Source organism: Schistocerca nitens, chromosome 3, assembly GCF_023898315.1.
Source record: "Schistocerca nitens isolate TAMUIC-IGC-003100 chromosome 3, iqSchNite1.1, whole genome shotgun sequence".
Taxonomy (NCBI): Eukaryota; Metazoa; Arthropoda; class Insecta; order Orthoptera; family Acrididae; genus Schistocerca; species Schistocerca nitens.
Genome location: NC_064616.1, coordinates 342,377,286 through 342,394,110, shown reverse-complemented (window position 1 = coordinate 342,394,110; position 16,825 = coordinate 342,377,286). Strand labels below are relative to the sequence as shown.

General features: G+C 38.8%; 1 protein-coding gene across 2 annotated transcripts in view; it reads right to left on the bottom strand.

Moving 5' to 3' along the window:
• Positions 1-16,825, bottom strand: part of LOC126248294 (GTPase-activating protein and VPS9 domain-containing protein 1) — a 369,886-nt gene that overhangs the window by 188,922 nt on the left and 164,139 nt on the right. For both annotated transcript variants that reach the window (XM_049949157.1, XM_049949158.1), the window contains exons 12-14: positions 15,544-15,696; positions 10,035-10,214; positions 2,776-2,921 (exon numbers count right to left, since the gene is read on the bottom strand). In XM_049949157.1, coding sequence (XP_049805114.1) covers positions 2,776-2,921; positions 10,035-10,214; positions 15,544-15,696 — 479 coding nt within the window. The remainder of the gene's footprint in view (positions 1-2,775; positions 2,922-10,034; positions 10,215-15,543; positions 15,697-16,825) is intronic.

Below are 16,825 nucleotides of genomic sequence, written 5' to 3'. Positions count from 1 at the left end.
CCTAGGTTTTTTCACAGCTTGTCAGTGCCTTTGACACTAAATGATGCCTTCAAAACAGAGCTGAACAAACTCAGTCACGACAATGTGTTAACACCTATTCCCCATAGTGTATGGGCCACTCCCCTGGTAAAAGTACGTAAACACAATGACATGTTGAAACTTTGTGCTCATCTTAGAGTAATAATAAATGTACAAGCCTAAGTGGAAACTTAATTCTCTACCATCCCAGATGAACTCTTTACAAAATTAGGCCACAGCACCTTAGTAAGTAAAACTGACCTCACAGAGGCATATTTTGAAATATCCTTTGACACAGTTTCACAAGCTTACCTAGTACTCAATACAAAATATGGTTTATACCATTTCAGTCCATTGTCTTTCAAGATTTTGTTGGCCAGACTATATTCCAGCATTTTATGGATCAATTAATACAAGGTGTTATAAACTGTGCCACATACACTACGTGACCAAAAGTATCCGGACACCTGGCTGAAAATGACTTACATGACGCACTACATCAGTAATGCTGGAATTCAGTATGGTGTTGGCCTTGACGACAGCTTCCTCTCTCACAGGCATATATATTCAATCAGCTGCTGGAAGGTTTCTTGGGGAATGGCACCCCATTCTTCATGGAGTGCTGCACTGAGGAGAGGTATCAATGTTGGTCAGTGAGGCCTGGCACGAAGTTGGCGTTCCAAAACATTCCAAAGGTGTTCTATAGGATTCAGGTAAGGACTCTGTGTAGGCCAGTCCATTACAGGGATGTTATTGTCATGTAACCACTCTGCCACAGGCCATGCATTATGAACAGGTGCTCGATCGTGTTGAAGATTGCAATCGCCATCCCCGAATCGCTCATCAACAGTGGGAAGCAAGAAGGTGCTTAAAAAATTAATGTAGGCCTGTGCTGTGATAGTTCCATGCAAAACAACAAGGAGTGCAAGCCCCCTCCATGAAAAACATGGCCACACCATAACACCACCACCTGCAAATTTCATTGTTGGCACTACACATGCTGGCAGATGACATTCACCAGGCAGTTGCCATACCCACATCCTGCCATCAAAACGCCACAGTGTGTACCGTGATTCATCATTTCACACAACATTTTTCCACTGTTCAATTGTCAAATGTTTACGCTCCTTACACCAAGCGAGGCATTGTTTGGCATTTACCGGTGTGATGTGTGGCTTATGAGCAGCCACTCAAACAAGAAATCCAAGTTTCCTCACCTCCTGTCTAACTGCCATAGTACTTGCAGTAGATCCTGATGCAGTTTGGAATTCCTGTGTGATGGTCTGGATAAATGTCTGCCTATTACACATTACAATCCTCTTCAACTGTCGGCGGTCTCTGCCAGTCAACAGACAATGTCAGCCTGTACACTTTCGTGCTGTATGTTTTCCTTCATGTTTCCACTTCACTACCACATCAGGAACAGTGGACCTAAGGATGTTTAGGAGTGTGGGAATCTTGTGTACAGACATATGACACAAGTGACACCCAATCACCTGACCACATCCGAAGTCTCTAATGATGTCTAATGACTACTGAGGTCGCTGATATGGAGTACCTGGCAGTAGGTGACAGCACAATGCACTTAATATGCAAAACGTATGTTTTTGGGGGTGTCCGGATACTTTTGATCACATAGTGTATCTTTGTGATATCTTGGTTACAACTCCAGAGGACCATCTCCTCAGCCTCAAGGTCTTGTTTCAGAGGCTGGCAGTGAAAGGACTAAAATGCAATCTGTGCAAGTGTTTCTTCCTGCAATCATCCTTGATACATTTGGGTTTCAACTTCTTGATCAATGGGCTCCAACAAATGGAAGATTATGTCACAGCAACAAACCGCAAGGAGATAAAGACTAACACTACATCTCATGCCCTTTGTGGTCTTCTAGCAACTTACAGAGCCACCATGATTTAAAGCTGCACCCCGACAGAGGGACTTCATGTCCATCCTCACCAATCCCATTCAGATATGCTGTGCCCACAGTTGGCACATGTCAATGTCAAGCAGCTGGTGCAACGTTATTGTCAACCACCAGGGTGCCACAACCCAGAGGGTGCATTTCACCAGGAGCACTCTCTAAGAATCCAGTTCAGAATTGTCATGCGATCTGTGGAGTGTGCAGCGAGTGTGTTATTGGTTTGACTAAGGTGTTTCTATTGTGGACTGTCTGTCATAGGCCGAACTCTGATCTGGCATGGACTCGACTTTGCTTTGTAATAAGGACTTAAAGACAGTTTCCAATGTTTCCAAAGGGCATACTGTGCACAACTCTTGTTGTGAATAAAAAAGCGCGAGTTCCTGCCAGCTTCATATGTAACTTCCCTTGCGTTACTGTAATAAGTAACCTACCAATTATGTTTGCAAGGGGCTCTCTTAATATAACACATCTTATTGCACCCACTCATCCCTAATCTCTCTTTGTGAAACATACCTAGCAATTCAGTGTTTCATCACATCGTCTGAAATTCATTTTTCACACCTATTCCTCCTTGTATATTATCTTGCAACACTTATGACTTCCCTGTCACTAAAACTGCCCATATTTTAAGTGAATAAGTAATTTAAGAAAGTAGAGAGCAACCAGAATGTGTTGGAGATACATACAAAATCTATGTATATTTAACATCATTAAAAATAGAAGTTATGTATGTTAACTAAGTCACCATTGTTTTCAAAATGAGGAAGCAGTCCTAAAATTCACGCTACACGAAAACACTTTTTTCCACAATGTTCACTAATATTTCTAATACATACCACTGCAGCTTCTGCCAATTGATTTAACGCTGTTTCTTGGGCACTTGTAGGAAAGTTACGTTCTGATGATTGCTCTATGGTTTCACTATCACTTGCAAGAACATCTGTACTCCAAGTGTCACTGACCATTGACACAGTTTCATCACCTGTAAACAATATATATACATATTGTTATTTATTATATCAGTTTTTTAAGTAGAAGTCGACATAGCACACCTGCTTCCTGAAATCTGTTTCCTTCAAAAACAGAAAATCAACGGCACAAATTGTTATTGGTTTCCCCCGAATGAAAGTATGGACATCACAAAAACAAATTAAAGTAGAAAATTGAGAAAGCATTTTAAATGTCTGCTAATTTTAATATTTCATCATAAAACTTTTAAGTATAGCTACATCTTTTTTTGAACATAACAAATGAAACATTACAGAAAGTTACTGCATTCACAGTTCAAAGCTATGACTTTTGAAAAATTTGTCAAAAACAGCAGTCCAGCTGGGCCATCGAGGGTGATTGAGGTGTTGGGTTGTTTTGAGGGGGGAGACCAGACAGTGAGGTCATTGGTCTCATCGGATTAGGGAAGGACAGGGAAGGAAGTCGGCCGTGTCCTTTCAAAGGAACCATCCCGACATTTGCCTGAAGCGATTTAGGGAAATTATGGAAAACCTAAATCAGGATGGCCAGACACGGGATTGAACCGTCATCCTCCCGAATGTGAGTCCAGTGTGCTGACCACTGCGCCACCTCACTCGGTGAATGAGGTGTCTCAGATGTGTTAATCACCATGGGAAAGATATTATTATCAACAGAAAAGAAGAAAAAAATTAACATCTTAAGAGAAAGCTGTAATGTGTGTGAAATCAGGAATACACGCACAAGTTAAATATATGGTAGATAACCAGTTCAATGAACTCCTTCTAATGTACTGCATAACAAGAAAAGTCTTGTTTTGGCTTGAGTTATGTAGTCTCTCCCTGCATTTATCATGTATGATATAAGTACATATATGTTCTGCTCATTAGGTAGGTCCTATATGAACAAAATGTGTACTAAAATATTTGTGAGAGGTTTGTCTATTATGTGATATAGCCATATCCAGAGGTTTTAATCTGTATAGCGAAAAGCATATACATATGGAGTGAATGTAGACATCAAGCTATGCTTTAGATCGATCTGTTACCCCAACCTTTATTTAACATTCATAACAATCACATTCATTGGCTTGACTAACTCATAACCAAATTGTCTTCTTCATTATAATCTAGATCTCGGGCTATGCTACAGTTATGTATGTCATTACAACCAAGATTCCAGAAAAACAGAGGGAGGGGAGAGCATCCTAACACTTTAGTCCTCTTTAGCCCTTTATGCGGAGCAGCACTTACATTAGACACTTTTCTATAAAGATGAGAACATTCTACATCTATACTCTGCAAATGACATTTAAGTGCCTGGCAGAGAGTTCATCAAACCACCTTAACAATAATTCTCTAATATTCTGTACAATGCACAGAAAAATAAACACCTATAGCTTTCCATGTAAGCTCCCATTTCCCTTATTTTATTATGATCATTTATGCCTTTGTAGGCTGGCATCAACAAAATATTTCCACATCTGGAAGAGAAAGTTGGTAATAGAAACTTCATGAGGAGATTCCACCACAGCGAAAAATGCCTTTGTTTTAATGATATCCACCCAAAATATAGCATCATTTCAGTGACACTCTGTCCCCTATATCACAATAATACAAAACGTGCTGTATTCCTCTGAACTTTCTCGATGTACTCTGTCAGTCCTATCTGGTAAGAATCCCACACTGCAGAGCAGTGTTCTAAAAGAGGATGGACAAGCAGAGCACATGCAGTCTCTTTAGTAGATCTGTTACATTTTCTAAGTGTCCTGCCAATAAAACGCAGTCTTTGGTTAGCCTTCCCCACAACACTTTCTATGTGTTCCTTCCAATTTAAGTTGTTCGTAATTCTAATGTCTAGATATTTAGTTGAATTTATGGCCTCTGAATTTGACTGATTTATCACGTAATCAAAGTTTAACAGATTCACTTTTAGCACTCATGTGGATGACCTCACATTTTTCGTTATTGAAGGTCAACTGCCAATTTTTGCACCATACAAATATCTTTTCTAAATTGTTTTGAAATTTGTTTTGACCTTTTGATGACATTACTAGTCGATAAACAACAGTATTATCTGCAAACACCCTAAACAGCTACTCGGATTGTCTCCTAAATCATTTATATATCTAAGGAACGGCAAAGGGCCTATAACACTACCTTGGGGAATGCCAGAAATCACTTTTGTTTAACTCGATGGCTTTCCATCAATTACTACAAACTGTGACCTCTATGACAGGAAATCACAGATCCAGTCACACAACTAAGATGATATTCCATAAGCACGCAATTTCACTGCAAGCCATTTGTGTGGTACAGTGTCAAAAACCATCTGGAAATCTAAAAATACCGAATCAGATTTAAATCCCTTGTCAATAGTACTCAACACTTCATGTGAGTAAAGAGCTAGTTCTGTTTCACAAGAACTAAGTTTTCTAAATCTGTGTTGACTGTGTGTCAATAGACTGTTCTCTTCGATGTAATGCATAATGTTCGAAAACAATGTATGTTACAAAATCCTGCTGCATACTGACGTTAATGATATAGGCCTGTAATTTAGTACATTAATCCTACTACCTTTCTTGAATATTGGTGTGACCTATGCAACTTTACAGTCTTTGGGTACGGATCTTTCGTCGAGTGAATGGTTGTAAGTGATTGTTAAGGAAGGAGGTATTGTATCAACATACTCTGAAAGGAACCTAACTGGTATACAGTCTCGACCAGAAGAGCTGCTTTTGTTAGGTGATTTAAGTTGCTTCACTACTCCGAGGATGTCTACTTCTACGTTACTCATGTTTGCAGCTGTTCTTGATTCGAATTCTGGAATATTTACTTCATGTTATTTGGTGAAGGAATTTTGGACAGCTGTGTTTAGTAATTCTGCTTTATGCAGCATTGTCGTTGATAGTATTTCCATTGCTATCAAGCAGAGAAGGTGTTGATTGTGTCTTGCTGTTACCATACTTCACATACGACCAGTATCTCTTTGGATCATTTATCAAGTATTAGCAAACAAAAGCCAAATTCAATGTCAACTACTAAACTACAGGGTTATTACAAATGATTGAAGCGATTTCACAGCTCTACAATAACTTTATTATTTGAGATATTTTCACAATGCTTTGCACACATATACAAAAACTCAAGAAGTTTTTTTAGGCATTCACAAATGTTCGATATGTGCCCCTTTAGTGATTCGGCAGACATCAAGCCGATAATCAAGTTCCTCCCACACTCGGCGCAGCATGTCCCCATCAATGAGTTCGAAAGCATCATTGATGCGAGCTCGCAGTTCTGGCATGTTTCTTGGTAGAGGAGGTTTAAACACTTAATCTTTCACATAACCCCACAGAAAGAAATTGTATGGGGTTAAGTCGGGAGAGCGTGGAGTCCATGACACGAATTGCTGATCATGATCTCCACCACGACCGATCCATCCTGTTTAAAAAATGCCGAACATCATGATGGAAGTGCGGTGAAGCACCATCCTGTTGAAAGATGAAGTCGGCGCTGTCAGTCTCCAGTTGTGGCATGAGCCAATTTTCCAGCATGTCCAGATACACGTGTCCTGTAACGTTTTTTTCGCAGAAGAAAAAGGGGCCGTAAACTTTAAACCGTGAGATTGCACAAAACACGTTAACTTTTGGTGAACTGTGAATTTGCTGCACGAATTCGTGAGGATTCTCTACCGCCCAGGTTTGCACATTTTGTCAGTTCACTTCACCATTAAGAAAAAATGTTGCTTCATCACTGAAAACAAGTTTCGCACTGAACGCATCCTCTTCCATGAGCTGTTGCAACCGCGCCGAAAATTCAAAGCGTTTGACTTTGTCATCGGGTGTCAGGGATTGTAGCAATTGTAAACGGTAAGGCTTCTGCTTTAGCCTTTTCCGTAAGATTTTCCAAACCGTCGGCTGTGGTACGTTTAGCTCCCTGCTTGCTTTATTCGTTGACTTCCGCGGGCTACGCGTGAAACTTGCCCGCACGCGTTCAACCGTTTCTTCGCTCACTGCAGGCCGACCTGTTGATTTCCCCTTTTAGAGGAATCCAGAAGCTTTAAACTGCGCATACCATCGCCGAATGGAGTTAGCAGTTGGTGGATCTTTGTTGAACTTCGTCCTGAAGTGTCGTTGCACTGTTATGACTGACTGATGTGGGTGCATTTCAAGCACGACATACGCTTTCTCGGCTCCTGTCGCCATTTTGTCTCACTGCGCTCTCGAGCGCTCTGGCGGCAGAAACTTGACGTGCGGCTTCAGCCGAACAAAACTTTATGAGTTTTTCTACGTATCTGTAGTGTGTCGTGACCATAAGTCAATGAATGGAGCTACAGTGAATTTATGAAATCGCTTCAATCATTTGTAATAGCCCTGTAATTGTTCTGTTCTTTATTCCACTGTAATACCATTTGATGCCCAACAAATCAATAGACTCACCAAGTGCATATGACACAATGAAGTTGGTGGTTGTGTTGCATGTATGGTCAGGTCTAAACAAGTACAAAATCTCGGTGTGACGGGCCTACCCATACCTTCAAACTGCAAAACTTTCCTAGTGTAACTTCTAAATAAAACTAGTTTATTTTTATATGCAATTTATTCTGCATATATCTGAATTATTTCACTCAAATTTATTCTTGCAAGCACAATACTTCTCTGTGGTTCCCATTCTCCTATTCATTGCACTTTAATGTCCTCCATCATATGTGCAACCTATTTCTTTTTTGCTGAAGCTATTGCAATTCCCATCCCAAACAAATGTGATGTTTAAATCCAACTTGTGTAGCAATACTCTTCAACTGACTGTATAATACAATTTTGTTTTGTTTTGTGCTGATGTCCACCTCAAGTTTAGATGGAACTCTCATATCATCACAGTACGTTTCCAGCAGTATTAATATTACATGACCGGTTTTTTTTAATCCTTCAGCCATACACCATTTTTTCTCCATACAGCAAATTCTTAAAAAAACATTTCAAAAGAAAATAACATATATGAATGACACCATTATCTTGTTATTTTGTAACAATCGTCAGGATTTGGCCCTTTCCACTCTACAGGGTGTTACAAAAAGGTACGGCCAAACTTTCAGGAAACATTCTTCACAAACAAATACAGAAAAGATGTTATGTGGACATGTGTCCAGAAATGCTTAATTTCCACTTTAGAGCTCATTCTAGTTTCATCAGTATGTACTGTACTTCCTCGATTCACCGCCAGTTGGCCCAATTGAAGGAAGGTAATGTTGACTTCAGTGCTCGTGTTGACATGCAACTCATTGCTCTACAGTACTATCATCAAGCACATCAGTACATAGCATCAACAGGTTAGTGTTCATCACGAAGGTGGTTTTGCAGTCAGTGCAATGTTTACAAATGCGGAGTTGGCAGATGCCCATTTGATGTATGGATTAGCATGGGGCAACAGCCGTGGCGCGGTACGTTTGTATCAAGACAGATTTCCAGAACGAAGGTGTCCCGACAGGAAGACGTTCGAAGCAATCGATCGGCGTCTTAGGGAGCACAGAACATTCCAGCCTATGACTCGCGATTGGGGAAGACCTAGAACGACGAGGACACCTGCAATGGACGAGGCAATTCTTCGTGCAGTTGACGATAACCCTAATGTCAGCGTCAGACAAGTTGCTGCTGTACAAGGTAACGTTGACCACGTCACTGTACGGAGAGTGCTACGGGAGAACCAGTTGTTTCCGTACCATGTACAGCGTGTGCAGGCACTATCAGCAGCTGATTGGCCTCCACGGGTAAACTTCTGCGAATGGTTCATCCAACAATGTGTCAATCCTCATTTCAGTGCAAATGTTCTCCTTACGGATGAGGCTTCATTCCAACATGATCAAATTGTAAATTTTCACAATCAACATGTGTAGGCTGATGAGAATCCGCACACAATTGTGCAATCACGTCATCAACACAGATTTTCTGTGAAGGTTTGGGCAGGCATTGTTGGTGATGTCTTGATTGGGATCCATGTTCTTCCAACTACGCTCAATGGAGCACGTTATCATGATTTCATATGGGATACTCTACCTGTGCTCCTAGAACATGTGCCTTTACAAGTACGACACAACATGTGGTTCATGCACGATGGAGCTCCTGCACATTTCAGTCAAAGTGTTTGTATGCTTCTCAACAACAGATTCGGTGACCGATGGATTGGTAGAGGCGGACCAATTCCATGGCCTCCATGCTCTCCTGACCTCAACCCTCTTGACTTTCATTTATGGGGGCATTTGAAAGCTCTTGTCTACGCAACCCCGGTAGCAAATGTAGAGACTCTTCGTGCTCGTATTGTGGATGGCTGTGATAAAATACGCCATTCTCCAGGCCTGCATCAGCGCATCAGGGATTCCATGCGACGGAGGGTGGATGCATGTATCCTCGCTAACGGAAGACATTTTGAACATTTCCTGTAACAAAGTGTTTGAAGTCACGCTGGTACGTTCTGTTGCTGTGTGTTTCCATTCCATGATTAATGTGATTTGAAGAGAAGTAATAAAATGAGCTCTAACATGGAAAGTGAGCGTTTCCGGACACATGTCCACATAACATATTTTCTTTCTTTGTGTGTGAGGAATGTTTCCTGAAAGTTTGGCTGTACCTTTTTGTAACACCCTGTATAATACAAAGATGTCACATTCACATTCATTAAGCCAATTTCTTTAAGATCACCCTAAATGGCTGAAAGTTGCATACTGGATCACGGAGGATCTATTACATCAGCCTAGTACACAAGCAATCATTGAGTACAGTATACATCTGAGATCATACTATGGTAACACTGTACCCAAAAACATTTAGTGTCAGTCACAATAAACAAGAAGGTGGCTATTCTTGCAGATCAATCATTTAACATTAAGCTGCAGAGGAAGTGTTTCCAGCTGTTCCCCACAACTGATTCATATCAATTACTTTTAGTCCAAGTCACTTTGTTACAGATATCTAGGAGGGAAATTTTTGGATTAACACATAAAATGATCATTATGATAAAATCTGTGAATTTCTCAAATTTGTAGTACATCACATCTAGCACTTGTTTTCTTGTCTACACTTATAGGAAACAGAAGAAAACATACAATACAAATTAAGCACAATGAGTTGCCTCACCTTCAAGAAGTTTTTTGATTTCAAACTTTCCAAATTTGTCATCTATATCTGTGCGACTTTGTTTGCTTGCAGCTTCTGCAGAAAAATCTAAGGACTGTCGTTGCTCCCCACTGACACTCCTCATTGCACCTGCGGCACCATCTTCACCTTCTGTAATTTGTGAGGATGGTGTATCTCTACCTGCAAATTTCATTGTATTAGCTAAATTAGCAAAAACATTTAAAGCAAAGAAACCCACATCCAACATAGATCTCATCTTCAGACAGACCACATTTTCATGAAAATCCCCATAACTTCTCAATGAAACATGTACATTTTCACAGTGCGCTCTTACTGGTATCTCTTTCTACAGACACTCATGACTTACACAAAAACTTGGAATATAAAAAAAAATGTCATTTTGAGGTGGGTTTGGTGGGGTGTTAAAGGGGAAGTGGCAGAGGGGCAGGCAAGTGAAATCAGAGATATAGGTAATGATGTGGGCCAAAAAGTCAGAAGATCTGGAAAGACAAGAGGGAGTATGCAATAGTGAGACACTGCTGGGAAATGGCCTCTGAGAGAGTTTGTTATGACATGATTACAAGAGTCTTCTTATGAACCACTATTTTTAGTTGGAGAGTTTTTCATACTAATGTTCTTATTTGTGTGTGTTGTTAGTTCTTTTGCCTGTACGTGTTCTTCACTTCACTTTTCTTTCTATCTGCTCATCCTATTTCTTCCCCGTATTTGGGACTCTACTGCTGGAACATCCATTTCTTACAGTATTTTAGTCATTCAATTTTTTATTTTACAATTTGGACACGGTTTGCTGGGGGAACCAGTAAATTTCAATTTTCTGGTACTTCATTTGTCTGGCCAAGTGTTGATAATTACAGTATAACTATTTACAGTATTTTCAGTCTGCCTACGCAACTAAATACATTTTTATTTTGTTGCATATATAGATCCAAAATATTTCACGTAATTCAATGTTTCTTGTTTCTGTACCAGGCTATGCAATAAATATAGGTAAGGGTACATAGTTGTTCTACTGGTAATAGAAGAAAACTGACGTAACATAAACTATCATAATCTAAATTCATCTCATGTTCATAAATACTCACATGTTCACTTAACAATGTTGGATCACTAGAGATATAACCAACTGTCCTACAAACTTAATGTTTGTAGATGCACCATTCCAATCAGCATTTACTCTCCTGTCTGCAGGTCAACTACAAGTGAATCAAGGACCTTGCAACATAAAAAAGGCCTAAAAATGTTTCAACAGCAGTCGCACATCTTTCGTGCATGTTTCTTGCCACTTCAACAAAGGCTGCAGAGGCACCAGAAACAGCTCTCTAAAATTGTGCAGGTGAGACCTACATATAATATCATCACAATATACAAATTGAAGATGAATCAATAAAGAATAGATTGCAAGAAACAATTAGACAAGAAACTGGCGAGTTAACTTGAGGGGGTAATTTGTAAACAAACCACAATGACTCAGATAATTTGAGGTAGTCAGCCCAGGACCTTTGGTCACTTATGACTTATGAAACATTGTTTTCGTCCAATATTATATGTGAAATATACAACTGGATAACACCAGCCTTCAGACTGAATACCGTAACATCAAAAACAACAACAATAACCACCACCACCACCACCACCACCACCACCACAACCACAAAAAAACCGAGGTGTACATTCACATGAAACTCTGACATGATTACCAACAGTTTACAGGGAGGAAGTAAATTAGAATTATCTTTGAAAGATAATACAAACTGTTTCCAAAAAGTAGGTGCACTAAATACAACACACACAGTTACAGTTTTGAACTAATGTTGCTGGCCAATATTCTGACTTAAAACATGAAAATGCACTCCAAAATCAGGCTTATCCTTCATTACACAGAATTTTTGGAGAGGTACATGGTTAGCACAGCTATTTCTCTTTCAAGTAGCATTTCCAAAAAGTATATCCTCCCACCAAGAAATCATCATTGGCAGTACTGGGTATTGACCCTGAGTCCTCCATACCAGTATCAAATGTGCTGATTATTCAGTTGTGGAAGAGGATGAACATACTAAAAACTTGAACCAATGTGTAACACCATCCTAGATGCTGAGAACAGTACCATACAAAAAATTTTAATATGTGGATGTGATACTGCCAAATGCACTGCCTAATACCATCACTGGTCTTCTGACAACCAATTTAAAACAAATCTTACAAGAATGACAACAATTTTAAAATTCATGTAAAACAAGAAACAAAACCTATGCAAAATATAATGTTTGAAAGTGAAATGTTTAAGGACACTTCAATAGTGCAAATAGAGGAATTGGTGTTTAATCCTAGAAAAACTAACACACACTATGTAGATGTAATTGTTTTAATTACTGCCAAATACACGCAGGGACATTCTCTACATGAATTAAATAAAAAACGATGGTAGTTACTGTATGCATTATATCTCAAAGTCAAATGTGTGCATATCAATTACAAGGGAGAGCGCCGGTCATGCAAACAATCGGTACATGAGAATGCTGATATCATTTTCTTAATACTCTCTGGTAGAGGTTAGGAAGGGGGCCTTTCTTGGATTATTTTCTAAAAAATTGCAAAATGGGGACGCATACCATGTTTCAAGAATTGTTCCTTCTTTGCTATTGTTGTCGGTAACAAGTAGATGCAATGAGAGTGAGTCGCTGTGAAACTACCGATACATACTGGACCAAGTGGGGCACACTCAAAAACTCTGTGATATCTTATTTAAAAACAACATAAAATCATGAATTTTTGTAACAGCATTAACTTTTAATTAATACTATTGGACCAAAGCACCATTTAAAATTTATTTTACATTTTTCTACTATTGTAGACATAAACAACCAAGTACTGTTCCAAATTCTCGGTAGTAAGATTGTGTCTTTGATCACTCAAAACATTTTTATAAGCAGAAAAGGACAGTTCAACATCAACTGAGGTAACTGGACAGTATTTGAATTTGAGTGCTGTGTTAGCACTTATTGTTTCTGGTAAAAGTTCACCCGTCCCATCAATAAAACTGTCAATTTGGCACAAGAGTTCGAAGCCTGGGTTATTGTTCAAAATGTTTTCAAACTTTTTTAAGTTTTCTTGGGAATACCTTCGGCAGTGAAGAGTTTCCTTGAATACTTTTATTCATTAACTGAATAGATTCATTCAATGCCAAACCTAGAATTTCAAGCTTTTTAACACTTGCAGGTATATGGGAAATACGAGTGCTAATCACAGCTATGTCTTTTTCAATACCTGAATCATTAAAAGCTTCCTTGCTTTGGCAAACTGCCAAAGCCTCTGCACATTGAAGTTTTTTACTACCCCTCTAATGGTCTCGAAATGTTAGTTGTAAAACAACACAGCTTCGACCCATACACCCAACGAGTTATCACTGGTTCGGGAGGTAAAGGCACATTTGGTAATTTTTCTTTGTAGGTCCTGATGTGAGAAGGGGCCTTTAGAAACACTTTCTTTGTGGATGAAATCAATCTATTTACATTCACAAATATGGAACGTACTTTTTCAGAGAGGCAATTTACGCCATGAGCAAAGCATGTTACATTAATCAAATTGGGATAAAATACTTGGAGGGATTTTCCTGCTTTGATCATTTACGGAGCAGCATCTGAAAGAAACACAGACACCTTTTTATCTGCAGAATATTCTGGAAATATTTTTCTAACACTCTCATTCCAAATCTGGCAATCATAAAATGATTTACTTTTTCAAGTTCTTTGCAGGCAGCTAAATAGGAAGACGAAGGCTCTTCTTTTAAAGCACCAACAATTAAATCTGCAATGTAACAGCCACAAGTGTCTGTAGTTTTGTCAACTGAAATTCAGATAATGCTATCCTTGAGATCATTGCATATTTCTTCGAGAACATCTACGTAAATTGTCAATATGTAATTTTTACACAATGTTGATTCATATGGTATATTTTGATTCAAGCAATATTTGCACAGGAAGCCTTTGAGGATAGGGTTTGTAAGTTTGTGAAGAGGAATATTGCTTGGAATGAATGCTTCACATAGATCTATGTGAAACCGACTTTTTTGGCTACCTTTGGACAAACCCTGCTACTGCAACTTGCTGTTGTCAGAAGTTGTTGTCATTGTACTTTCTTCTGCAATGCTGCGATATGAAGACTTGTCTTGACATGCTGGTCTATTTGAAACTTTTTTTGCATGAAGCACAAACTTGACACTATAAAACAATTTCGTGATACATAAATGTTCCAGTATGGTAACTATACACGAAACAACGTTCACTTTTTTGGGCGGTATGACGCACAACACATTACATACTACATGTCGTAAACACCATAACTGTGTACAAGTAAATAGAAAGCTAAACTGAAGCAATGGACACGCGTACGGTATGACGGCGAAGGAGATTAACCAGGGGTGCAGGTGCAGGAGCTTTGACTCTGTCTACCTGTTCCTGTTCCTCTTCTGTAATGATTTCGCTAGGCAGAGGCCTCTCGGTTAGCGATTACATGCAGTTCTAGGTCACGGTCAATCTGTGAGATTATCAAAACTAGATCGAGCTAGAGACTGCCTGTCTAAATTTTTAAAATATTGTAAACCTACAGCGAAAATATGCATCGCCACTAGTTTTTTGTTAAGATATGCAATAACCTGTGAAAAAGGAGTCAAATATGCAAATGCATATAATCCGGTCTCCACTGATAACACTCTTATCTCAAAACATGAGTAATTATTGAAACGCGAAACTAAACCACCACCTGTCTACATGAAGTGAAGAAAACAAGTGTGAATATCAAAAATCAAACAATAAGTTTTAGTTTGTACAATCATCAAATAAATCACAAAATCAGAAAACTTGACAAATATGCCTATTCCGTAATGAGTATCCAAGTCATATTCACATAAGCATTTTTTTCAAATGTCTATACAAGTTTTCTACAGGTGAATCAAAGCAAATGAAAATCTGAAACAGATGACTACTTTCCAGAGGCATAATCAGTTTGGCCCTGAAGTTGTATTGCCAATAATGTACCACAAAAGAACAGCTATGAACATTTATCACCTGAGCTCTGTGGATTCAAAATATTTGTGTGCACAAATTTCACAGAATAAGTGCAGGTGTGGCACTGGTAAAACTGGCCATACATTTGCCATAATTATCAACTGACCACAGCGTAGCAAATTTCTCAAGAACAGCTGGTAATAACACAAGTAAAAATGTATGGAGAATTGTTTGCTTGCAGTATTTGTACTCTGGATATTTTGGCACAAACAGCTGTGAGTTCATACTGGCATTTTTTCAAAATACTCACCTTTCTCATTCTTTATCTCTCACTCCAATCATAGTATCACATGCTGCCCTTCTGTAACTGTCTTTTATCCATATCTGATGCCTGGATATTGTCTCTTTCCATTTCGATTTATCAGTGACACCCAAATTGTTATTTTAGTGTCTACATATACTTTACTTTTTTAATGGTAACGTACCTGATATATTAGGTGTTCCTCGACCAGACACATTTGCAGATACCATATCTGATAAGTTATCATTCTGATCTTCGTTTTCCAACTCCAGTGATGAAGCAACACTATGATTGGAAGCAGCTTCTGACACGGCTTCAAGATTATCACTTGTGTTACCTAGAATAGACGAATAAGGAAAAGTGAACCTGCTGCAGCAATTAACAACATAAAACATGTGCCTTTTATCCACTGTTATTGTTTTGTTTTGTTTTGTTTTTGTTTTACATAGCAATAATATAACTTAATTTCCAAATGTACAGGGCATGGATTACTGATAGACTATACAAAAATTGTGAAGTATTGATCTATACTAATAATAAAACTGTAGAACTGGTGTGTGTATCCGTTTGAACACACTAATCAGCAGAACTACTTAATGAATTATCAAGGGGTTTTCACGGATACCTTGAGCATAGCTTGGGGCAATGTATAGGTTCATTTAATCAAAATCTGATTTGTCTGAACACCTTAATCACCAAAACCACCAAACAAAATTGTCGGACTTGGTGGTCTAGTGGTAAAGCACGTGCCTGGGACCCGGGAGGTCATAGGAAGAATCTCAGTTGGACCACGGATTTTTGAGTCTTCATTTTAACTTCAGATTCACCTCTCAACAAAGTGAGGAGTCACCAGAAATGACACATAGTTCAGATACGACTTTAACTGTAGGTATTCTTTCCACAGTTGGACATGCAAGTCACTGAAGTGGTGTCCTGGTGTCCAATTGACCCACATCAAATAATAATTATAATTACCATTACCACTAAATAAATTTTCTTGAAGTTTTCACACGTAACTTGAGCATAGCTTGGAACAACATATTGAAACGAGAAAAAATTTGCACAATTTAAAGTGTAATTTAAGTGCTGTGATCATATTGTTGCAAATACAGACTAATACTGAATTTACTTGGCTAGAATACATGGATTTACTGATTTCGCTTTGTGTATTAAAAACTTAACAACATTGCTTTGCTCTTTTCAATAGTTTCATTTATATTATTTGCTAGAAAAAGCAGATTTATTATGTTCCCTTTGCGAGTTGGCTGCCTATTTGTTAGGTGTACATTTTGATTTAGATTTTGTCTGCAAATAAAAATGCCTAAACAACAATCAACTGCCACTGCATAACCTGAACAGTTACAAGACAGGACTATGCAGTCTCAAGAATCCAACGAAGATCGTGTGGCAACACTTGTTACAGCTCGAGAACATCTGGCTTTACTCACACTTTGGAAGCTCCTTAC